Genomic DNA, 11,714 nt, shown 5'->3' with positions numbered 1-11,714 from the left:
CCCGCCTCTTGAGGATTGACCACAAATTCTCAATGGGATTAAGGTCTGGGGAGTTTCCTGGCCATAGACCCAAAATATCTATGTTTTGTTCCCCGAGCCACTTAGTTATCACTTTTGCCTTATGGCAAAGTGCTCCATCATGCTGGAAAAGACATTGTTCGTCACCAAACTGTTCCTGGATGGTTGGGAGAAGTTGCTCTCGGAGAATGTGTTGGTACCATTCTTTATTCATGGCTGTGTTCTTAGGCAAAATTGTGAGTGAGCCCACTCCCTTGGCTGAGAAGCAACCCCACGCATGAATACTCTCAGGATGCTTTACTGTTGGCATGACACAGGACTGATGGTAGCACTCACCTTGTCTTCTCCGGACAAGCTTTTCTCCAGATGCCCCAAACAATCGTAAAGGGGATTCATCAGAGAAAATGACTTTACCCCAGTCCTCAGCAGTCCAATCCCTGTACCTTTTGCAGAATATCAGTCTGTCCCTGATGTTTTTCCTGGAGAGAAGTTGCTTATTTGCTGCCCTTCTTGACACCAGGCCATCCTCCAAAGTCTTTGCCTCACTGTGCGTGCAGATGCACTCACACCTGCCTGCTGCCATTCCTGAGCAAGCTCTGTACTGGTGGTGCCCCGATCCCGCAGCTGAATCAACTTTAGGAAACGGTCCTGGCGCTTGACTTTCTTGGGCGCCCTGAAGCCTTCCTCACAACAATTGAACCGCTCTCCTTGAAGTTCTTGATGATCCGATAAATGGTTGATTTAGGTGCAATCTTACTGGCAGCAATATCCTTGCCTGTGAAGCCCTTTTTGTGCAAAGCAATGATGACGGCACGCGTTTCCTTGCAGGTAATGTCACGCCCTGGCCTTAGTATTATTGGTTTTCTTTATTATTTTAGTTAGGTCAGGGTGTGACATGGGGAATGTTTATGTTTTGTTGGTTTTGGGTGTTTATTTGGTAAAGGGGTTATGGGGTGTAGTAGATGGTTTTGTGTTGAGTGTATATGTCTAGCGTTGTCTATGTTGGTTAGTTATCTAGGAGAGTCTATGGTTACCTGAATGAGTTCCCAATTAGAGACAGCTGATTTCGGTTGTCTCTGATTGGGAGCCTTATTTAGGGTAGCCATAGGCTCTCATTGGTTGTGAGTAATTCTGTCACGATCGTGTGGCGGATTGACGGACCAAAATGCAGCAGTTGGAAAATAAGCCATCTTCTTTTATTTACACCACGAAGATGAACACGACACAAAACTCTATACAAACTTACAAAACATAAACATTCCCCATGTCACACCCTGACCTAACTAAAATAATAAAGAAAACCAATAATACTAAGGCCAGGGCGTGACAGGTAACCATGTTTGACAGAGGAAGAACAATGATTCCAAGCACCACCCTCCTTTTGAGTTTGAATAACAGACTGGAAGCTTCAATCAGCATGACAGAGTGATCTCCAGCCATGTCCTCGTCAACACTCACACCTGAGTTAACGAGAGAATCACTGACATGATGTCACCTGGTCCTTTTGTGGCAGGGCTGAAATGCAGTGGAAATGTTTTTGGGGGATTCAGTTGATTTGCATGGCAAAGAGGGACTTTGCAATGAATTGCAATTCATCTGATCACTCTTCATAGCATTCTGGAGTATATGCAAATTGCCATCATACAAACTGAGGCAGCAGACTTTGTGAAAATCAATATTTGTGTCATTCTCAAAACTTTTAGCCACGACTGTAAAATGCGCCCAACACATGCACTAAAAATAATTATTGTATAAACTGTAATGGGGAAGGCATCCATAATCTACTGTAAAAAATAAATACAATAAAAAATACATCAAATATTTAACAACTTGTTCATTTTTCTTTGTCACATCTAGCTAACCACATTGCTTTCCTGTCACACTCAGACAGAAACCCTTGTTTTATTACAGAAGTAAAGTGACTGTTACTGCTTTCGAGGCCAAGGGTGATATAAGGAAGTACTCCCCAGACAAAATCATTATTTCTTAGGAAACAGCAGTTGACTGCAGTGCAAAATGAAGAGCTCGGGTTCCTCCATCTCAGACGATGATGATGCATTGTTTAATGAAATGTCAATCGTAGGGCGATCAGTAGTCTGTGTGATCCTGGGCCTGTCGTTCCTGGTGGGGGTCCCGGGAAACCTGCTGGTGATCTGGACCATCCTGAGGCACGTCCAGCAGCGCTCCCACACCGTGGTGCTCATCCTCCATCTGGCTGCTGCAGACCTGCTGGTGCTCATCACCCTGCCCCTGTGGATGTACTCCCTGGCCCGCTCCTGGGTGTTCGGGGAGGCGTCCTGTAAGGCCATGGTGTACGTCATCAACACCTGCATGTACAGCAGCGTCTTCCTCATCACCCTCATGAGCGTCGAGCGCTTCCTTGTCATCCGGTACCCGTTCAAGATGTTGCGCTGGAAGACTAAGGCAATTATGGACAAGGCTTTAGTGGCTATCTGGGCTCTGGCTTTCCTTTTAGGGATCCCATCCATTCTTACCAGCTCCATCGATGAGATCGATGGCACTGAGCAGTGTCTTTTCAGGGAGTACAGCTCAGTGGCCCAAGAGGTGGTGTTCTTATGCCTGGAGACCTTGGTGGGCTTCGTGGTCCCCTTCTCCACCCTGGCTGTCTGTTCCTGTCTAGTAGCAACACATCTGAGGACAATGCATTTCGGCAGCAGCAAACGGAAGTCGACAGTTCTGATCAGTAGTGTGGTGGTAGCCTTCGTTCTCTGCTGGCTTCCTCACCATGTCCTCAACACTGTAGACCTAGTCAACATCCTGACAGAGGATCCAGATGATGCTGTGCCTGTTTCTGTGGCCCAGACTGCAATAGTGTTTATCTCTGGAGCGCTGGCCTTCATTAGTAGCTCTGTGAACCCTGTGTTCTATTCCTTCGCTGCAAGGAATTTCCAGGGCAGTCTCCAGGAGTCCCGCATGGTCAGGCTGTTCCAGGAACTCTCCTCACACACCTCCTCCAAGCTAAGGGGATCTGGCAACACAATAGGATCGGAAAACACAATAGGATCTGGCAACACAATAGGATCGGAAAACATAATGTCCTCAGTAAGGCCAGACTGCAACAATACCACAGACATAACTACCGTGTAGGACTACAGAGATGGTCGTGCTGGATAAGAGCATTCTGGATAAGACGTTCTGGATAAGAGCGCCTGCTAAATGACTAAAATGTCAACTGAAAACTGTAACCTGATCATTGATTCAGATGTCAGCATTGATGAGAAATAAATATGTCTAGAATCTAGAAGTTTGATTATAAGTTGTATTTTTATGATCATGGTATAAAATGTAGATATTGTTGTGGTCCTTGTGATATACGGTGAGAAAAGTTTACACAAGTAATTCAATTGTGACTATTTCAACACAATAAAGCTATTGCATTTGCTCACAAAGTGGTATAACTTAAATAACATTTATTCATGGTCATGTTACAATTCCTTGAATATTATTTGATTTATTTGATTTAACCTTAATTTTGTATTGAAATTCATGTTACATAAAATAACACACTCCCTTACTCTATTTGATCACAATAAAAGAAAAAAATCTGATCTCAAGTTCATATCACTTCAATAAAAGTAATTTGTGGTCAATACAATTGTTTGAACTCTTAAATATCTCAGAAGATATATTTTTCCAGACAGTGCCACAATAAGGACCCACTGGATGACTCAGTGCTATGTCTCTCACAGAATGATGGCTCTGTGAAAAACCAACCTCTTTCCTGTTCTCCTCAGCAAAGTTAAAGGGAAGTGAAAGCTTGCTGGTGCAGCACTTTTTTTCTGTCTGAGTATGTACACCAGATAGAAGGCACGTAAGGCGAGGTGAGGCAAGGCGATCGGCAGCATCAACCAGAACCGTTCGATCATCAGCTGTCTTCAGCTTCAGAGTCCACCATGGCTCCTGATGAGTTTGCTGGCGGGACAGTGGTGGCCTGTGTGATCCTGGGCCTGTCGTTCCTGGTGGGGGTCCCGGGAAACCTGCTGGTGATCTGGACCATCCTGAGGCACGTCCAGCAGCGCTCCCACACCGTGGTGCTCATCCTCCATCTGGCTGCTGCAGACCTGCTGGTGCTCATCACCCTGCCCCTGTGGATCTACTCCCTGGCCCGCTCCTGGGTGTTCGGGGAGGCATCCTGTAAGGCCATGGTGTACGTCATCAACACCTGCATGTACAGCAGCGTCTTCCTCATCACCCTCATGAGCGTCGAGCGCTTTGTCGCTGTGCGACACCCCTTTGCCTCAGCCGGCTGGAGGAGGAAGAAGGCCTTGAATAAAGTTCTTCTGTTTCTGTGGGCTGCTGCGTTCCTATTCAGCACCCCGGTCTTTCCAACCCAGGTGGTGGAGGGGGACCCTGGGGAGGAGCATTGCCTGTACAGGGACTACACCTCAGACGGCCAGGAGGCAGTGTGTGTTCTACTGGAGACGCTGGTGGGCTTTGCTGTCCCCTTTTGCATTCTTGTCGTCTGCTACAGCTGTCTCTACAGCCGAATCGCACAGATTACCTTTAAGTCCAAGCGTAAGTCCATGGGGTTGATTGCAAGCATGGTAGTAGTGTTCGCATTATGCTGGACCCCTCACCACGTCGGCAACGTGCTCTCCCTCGTCATCCTCACCATCAAGGGGTCCCACCGCGAGGCTGCAGAGTGCATAGAGAGCGTCAGAACCACCATGACTTTCATCGCTGGAGCGCTCGTGTTCATCAGTAGTTCGGTCAACCCTTTGCTCTATGTGTTTGTGGCGCGTACGTTCCGGAGTTCCCTGAGGGAGACAGGCATTCAGAAATTGTTCCGGCACATCTCAAGCACGGCTCCTGGAGAGGGGACTAAAGAACTGTCCTTTGTGACCAAGAGACCAAGCATCTCTCAGACACAGAGCCACAGCTCCCAGTGTGTCACAGAGCCACAGCTCCCAGTGTGTCACAGAGCCACAGCTCCCAGTGTGTCACAGAGCCACAGCTCCCAGTGTGTCACAGAGCCACAGCTCCCAGTGTGTCACAGAGCCACAGCTCCCAGTGTGTCACAGAGCCACAGCTCCCAGTGTGTCACAGAGCCTAAGGAACAAATGGATGTACTTCTAAATATATGTGAAAATGTTTCTTCCTGAGATTGAAAACGATGTTTATCATATGTTTTTGATAAAGATTTTTGTGTGTAAATTACAAAGTTTGATTTGTCACATTGTTTCTATATGTCACAATGTTTCTATATGTTAATTAACTTAAAATGTAGAAAAGCAATTGTTAGTAATGTTTATGTCAAACATAATGCATATAAAAACATTAAAATAGGTTCTGTATATAATTTTACCTGTAGTGAATTTTAATAAACTTTTGAAATACTTTTTTAACATATACACATATTTCTATGTAGGCCCCACTGTGTTAGACACATTCTTCAGTTGTGGTATAATGCTAACTTCATGCTCAAATGTTTTTATATTCCATGTGCCACAGAAAAAAGAGCTTTATATGTTTGTCTGAAGCTATATGATATGAGTATAATGACTGAGTGTACTGTATGTATTCAGCTGCTTATCTTGAAGCCTTGCCTCACAACATTTATTTTAGACCCTCCTGATCTGGATAGAATATATTTCACACACAGCTTTAGCCTTCACGATAATGGCAACCACAGATATCAGCCTCTTCCTGTCATACTGAGCTTTCCAACTGTCTTCATACTGATCATTTCATTGTTATAGTTGAAGTCAATGAACATGTGTATGTACCCCATGCCAAATGTATTTATATTTTTTATTTAACCTTTATTTAACTAGGCAAGTCAGTTAAGAACAAATTATTTTTTTCAATGACGGCCTACCCAGGCTGAACCCGGACGACGCTGGGCCAATTGTGCGCCGCCCTATGGGACTGCCAATCATGGCCGGATGTGATACAGCCTGGATTCGAACCAGGGACTGTAATGACACTTCTTGCACTGAGATGCAGTGCCGTAGATCGCTGCACCACTTGGGAGCCCTTTATGCGTTTATTAAATTAAAAAATACTTATAAAAATTAAAAAAAAACACTTAAAAAAATGTGTTGAGAGTGTTTCAAAGACCATTATAAACTGGGTGGTTCGAGCCCTGATTGATGATTGGCTGACAGTCATGGTATATCAGATCGTATACCACAGGTAAGACAAAACATCTATTTTTACTGCTCTAATTACGTTGGTAACCAGTTTATAATAACAATGTGGCACTTTGGGGATTTGTGATATATCGCTAATATACCACGGTAAGGGCTGTGTTCAGGCACTCCGCAAAGCGCCGTGCTTAAGAACAGCCCTTAGCCGTGGTATCTTGGCCATATACCACACCTCTTCGTGCCTTATTGCTTAATTATAAGTGTTACAAAAATGTTTTTTTCAGTCAGAAAGTATAAATCCTCTAGTTCTGTTGTTCCGGTCTACACAAAACATCTGTTCTGCAACAGCACGAGTCATGCTTTCAACTTCCCTCTCATCTACGGAGATTGCAACATGAAAATCTGCCTTGTGTCCCTTTGACCATTGACGAAATGAGGAATTGTGTACTACTCTTTGGCACAGTCATATTGGAGAGAAACCAATATTGTTTTTGTTGGGCTAGGGGGTTTCCTATGTCAGCTAAATCTAGTTAAACATTTTATTCAAATAGGATACATTTTATTTTCCTCAATATCATACTATTGACTGTAAATGATGATCCATCAGTCCTTATAGTCCAATAGGTGGCAGTGTACCTATTTTCCAATGACTGTGGAATTCTGACACGTTCACAAGTCATTGCCCTAACTCTCCATTTAATAGCACAGTTTCTATCTAACTTTTAAATCAACTGTAAATGAACCCGCCTAAAAGATGTACGCTAAGGTGTAATTTCACTATATATTAGGTAAGATGTGATTAGCTTTATATCTGTGTTGACCGTCAAGAGGCTCCACAGTGTCTCCACATGTATTCTTCTGAAGGACTGAGTCACACAGCGTTTGGCTGGGAGTCAGACGGGGCTCTGTTTCATCCTGCTCCAGTAAGCTTGGCTCTATTCAATGTGTTATGCTGTCACTCAGACACACACGCACACGCACACGCACACACACACACACAACACACAACACACACACACACACACACACACACAGAATGGAAGAATTACTGCAGGAGACCTCTCCAGGGCTGGGCAGGGCAGCTTGTGTCAACACAACACAATTACAGGACAACAGTGCCTAAATTGTTTTTCACCTGCTCCTGTAGTGTGTACAATATTAATGTAAGGTGATCTCCTTTACCCTCTGTATATTTGTGAAAAATTATACTGCGACACTGTCTCCAGTAATCACAGCTGTGGGTGGTGGTGCTGGCTGCTGCTCCAGCAGGTGCTTCTGTCTTGTCTGAACTTAAGCCTAACCAGTCACAGTGAATGTTTCAGCCAGCCTGGTCAGTCTATGTGAGGATGAGCCTGTGGCTCCTGTGGAGTTCACAGTTTCACTTCTGGTCTTCATCACTGCTCTGGGGCCTGGGGCTGCTGACTAAAATCCACTGGTGTCACACTGACAGAGGCCGAAACAGCCTGAGGCTTACCTACATCATATGAAAAAGTTAGCAGGGTGTCAAACACATGTAAACCATTGGTCACAGCTTGCCAGAGTAGGATTGTCTCTCTAGTCTTGAGAGAAAGGACAAGTTCATTCAGAATTGAAGTTTCTCACCATTAACACTCACTGAAGGAAACAGAAAACATAGAGACCGACTACCTTACGGCAATTCCCTTTATGTGTAGATAAAAACACGTGGGAAATACATGCCAGTCCCATCATACATCACAGTCCCATCAGGCATCACAGTCCCATCATACATCACAGTCCCATCATCTACCACTGGATGTTGTATGTATAGGCCTTAGAAAATATAATGCATTTTATGAGACATCATACATCACAGTCTCATTATACATCACAGTCCCTGTAATATAGGAAACCACCAACCATATAATGTCTTAAACACACTTTCTCTGACACAGCAGGGCCTAAAAGCTTTCATCTGAGTTTCACACACTCAGTGGGAGGGAGGCTGAGAGAGAGAGAGAGAGAGAGAGAGAGAGAGAGAGAGAGAGAGAGAGAGAGAGAGAGAGAGAGAGAGAGAAAGAGAAAGAGAGAGAGAGAAATACCTTCACCAGAAGAATTTCAATGTGAAGGGATCCACCACTCCTGAGGCTTGGGGAAATAATAGGGTGAAAAGAGGTGATGAGACAAAAGTCCTTTCCTTTGTATTGTCTACAGCCCATAGTTACCTAAAGTACAGAAGAAATGGGCCTAGAGAGCAACAAAACACATCATCCTGGGAACCAGGCCATGTATTAACAATTCACAGGGCTCCCGAGAGGCAGCAGACATGTGCCATGTGCCTGGACAAGTACCTGTAGGAATGTACAGAAGTTTTTTTTTCTTGTAGCCTAGCTATGAGGTATGTATAGGCCTTAGGAAAAATAATGCATGCAACACCTCATACTATATGTTGCAGTGGTGTAAAGTACATAAGTAAAAATACTTGAAAGTAAATTTTTTGGGTAACTGTACTTTACTATTTATATTTTTTACAACTTTTAATTTTACTTCACTACATTCCTAAAGAAAATAATGTAATTTTTCCTCCATACATTTTCTATGAAACCCAAAAGTACTCGTCACATTTTAAATGCTTAGCAGGACGGGAAAATTGTCAAATTCATGCACTTATCAAGAGAACAACCACAGTCATCCCAATTGCCTCTGATCTGGCGGACTCACTAAACACAAATGCTGTTTGTAAATTATGTCTGAGTGTTGGAGTGTGCCCCTGGCTATCCATCAATAAAAAAACAAGAAAATGGTGCCATCTGGTTTGCTTAATATAAGAAATTTTAAATTATTTATACCTTTATTTTTACTTTCAATACTTAAGTATATTTTAGCAACTACATTTACTTTTGATACTTAAGTATATTTAAACCCAAATACTTTTAGACTTTTACTCAAGTAGTATTTTACTGGGTTACTTTCTCTTTTACTTGAGTAATTTTCTATTAAGGCATGTTTACTTTTACTAAAGTATGACAACTGGGTACTTTTTCCACCACTGGTATGTTGGATGTATAGACCTTAGGAAATATAATGCATTTTATGAGACATTTTCCCAAGACTTACCGTTGAGTTATTTTATGTCCTTCCACACAGGTGTGCTGTCACTCACACAACCAGTTTCTCTGAACAGCTTCGACCCCCAAGCCATAAGACTGTTGAACAGTTAATCAAATGGCTACTATTTGCTTTGACACCCTTTTGATTTGCACTGACTCCGTTGCACTGGCTCTGTGCACACTCACTGGACTCTACCCACACACTTACACATGCTACACTGACACACCAACACACCAACACACATAGACTACATACGACAACATGCACTCACACACACACATACACACACACACACACACACACACACACACACACACACACACACACACACACACACACACACACACACACACACACACACACACACACACACACACACACACACACGCCACACACACATAGACACACTTTCACACACGCTGCTGTTACTCTGTTTATCATTTATCCTGATTGCCTAGTCACTTTTACCCCTACCCACATGTACAGTTGAAGTTGGAAGTTTACATACACTTAGGTTGGAGTCATTAAAACTCGTTTTTCAACCACTCTACAAATTTCTTGTTAACAAACTATAGTTTTGGCAAGTCGGTTAGGACATCTACTTTGTGCATGACACAAGTAATGTTTTCCAACAATTGTTTACAGACAGATTATTTAACTTAGAATTTACTGTATCACAATTCCAGTGGGTCAGAAGTTTACATGCACTAGGTTGACTGTGCCTTTAAACAGCTTGGAAAATTCCAGAAAATTATGTCATGGCTTTAGAAGCTTCTGATAGGCTAATTGACATCATTTGAGTCAATTGGAGGTGTATCTGTGGATGTATTTCAAGGCCTACCTTCAAACTCAGTGCCTCTTTGCTTGACATCATGGGAAAATGAAAAGAAATCAGCCAAGACCTCAGAAAAAAAAGTTGTAGACCTCCACAAGTCAGGTTCATCCTTGGGAACAATGTCCAAATGCCTGAAGGTACCATGTTCATCTGTACAAACAATAGTACGCAAGTATAAACACTATGGGACCACGCAGCCGTCATACCGCTCAGGAAGGAGATTCGTTCTGAGATGAATGTACTTTGGTGCAAAAAGTGCAAATCAATCCTAGAACAACAGCAAAGGACCTTGTGAAGATGCTGGAGGAAACAGGTACAAAGTATCTATATCCACAGTAAAACGAGTCCTATATCGACATGACCTGAAAGGCTGCTCAGCAAGGAAGAACCCACTGCTCCAAAACCACCATAAAAATGCCAGACTACGATTTGCAACTGCACATGGGGACAAAGATTGTACTTTTGGAGAAATGTCCTGTGGTCTGATGAAACAAAAATTGAACTCTTTGGCCATAATTACCATGGCTGAAATAAAGCTGAAATAAATCATTCTCTCTACTATTATTCTGACATTTCACATTCTTATTAAAATAAAGTGGTGATCCTAACTGACCTAAAACAGGGAATGTTTACTAGGATTAAATGTCAGGAATTGTGAAAAACTGAGTTTAAATGTACTTGGCTAAGGTATGTAAACTTCTGACTTCAACTGTACATACTACCTCGTACCCTTGCACATTGACTCGGTACCGGTACTCCTTTTATTCAGTCTCATTATTGCTAATTTATCTTGTTACTATTTCCTTTAAAAAAATATGAAATTTGTCTTACTTTTTAAGTCTGCATTGTTGGGAAAGGGCTCGTAAGTAAGGATTCCACAGTAAAGTCTACACCTGTTGTATTTGGCGCATGTGACAAATAAAATGTTATTTGATTCTGTAGCAAATAAATAGGAGCTTGACAAACCTGGCGATGGTTAGTCATTACCAGCCAGGGACATACATGTATTTTCTGTATTAGGTGGTGCAACAGAGTTTCACTTTCAAACTTGGCACAAGAGAAGCTAAAATTCCTATATTATTTTAAAAACATGAACCAACGCCATCATTGCATCAATGCTGGGTAATAAATTCTGCAGTCGAACTTGTTCATTATGTAATCCACCATTTTTACTGGATATGTGTTCAACAAAAGTTAAACATGCCTTTTTGCTAATATTTCTGTTAAGTCTACACATACAATTTGATACATATCTTGGATATATCCAAACTATGCACCATAACAGAACATAGAATGCATTGAAACTGCCTGTGCAAAGCAATGCTGCAAGGCAAACACTGTGTTCTCTCATCTACGCTACTGCAAGCAGTACTGATGCACCAAGTCTGGCACCAACAGGACCCTGAACAGCTTCTACCCCAATACCATAAGACTGCTAAATAGTTAACCAAATAACTACCCAGACTATCTGCATTGACCCCCTTTGACTCCACACATATGCTGCTGCTGTTTATTATATTTTTCTAGTCACTTTATCCCTACTTATAAGTACATATCTATCTCAATTACCTCGTGCCCCTGCACATCGACTCGGAACTGGTACCCCACAAGTTATCATTACTCATTGTTTATGTATTCCACTAGTTATTATTTTTGTAATAATAATGTTGGGAAGGGAGCGT

General features: G+C 42.6%; 2 protein-coding genes across 2 annotated transcripts; both read left to right on the top strand.

Annotated features, from left to right (window-relative positions):
* The first annotated feature begins 2,018 nt into the window (after positions 1-2,018).
* Positions 2,019-3,568, top strand: LOC129834582 (leukotriene B4 receptor 1-like). Its single transcript, XM_055899699.1, has one exon. The coding sequence runs from the start codon at positions 2,035-2,037 to the stop codon at positions 3,124-3,126; it is 1,092 nt and encodes a 363-aa protein (XP_055755674.1). The 5' UTR covers positions 2,019-2,034; the 3' UTR covers positions 3,127-3,568.
* Positions 3,569-3,839: 271 nt separating this feature from the next.
* On the top strand, positions 3,840-5,384 carry LOC129834581 (leukotriene B4 receptor 1-like). The gene has a single exon (XM_055899698.1). The coding sequence runs from the start codon at positions 3,933-3,935 to the stop codon at positions 5,139-5,141; it is 1,209 nt and encodes a 402-aa protein (XP_055755673.1). The 5' UTR covers positions 3,840-3,932; the 3' UTR covers positions 5,142-5,384.
* Positions 5,385-11,714: the final 6,330 nt, after the last annotated feature.

Source organism: Salvelinus fontinalis, chromosome 35 (genome assembly GCF_029448725.1).
Source record: "Salvelinus fontinalis isolate EN_2023a chromosome 35, ASM2944872v1, whole genome shotgun sequence".
In the NCBI taxonomy this organism is placed as follows: Eukaryota; Metazoa; Chordata; class Actinopteri; order Salmoniformes; family Salmonidae; genus Salvelinus; species Salvelinus fontinalis.
The sequence above is the reverse complement of the archived record's forward strand: the minus strand, read 5'-3'. Positions and strand labels throughout refer to the sequence as shown.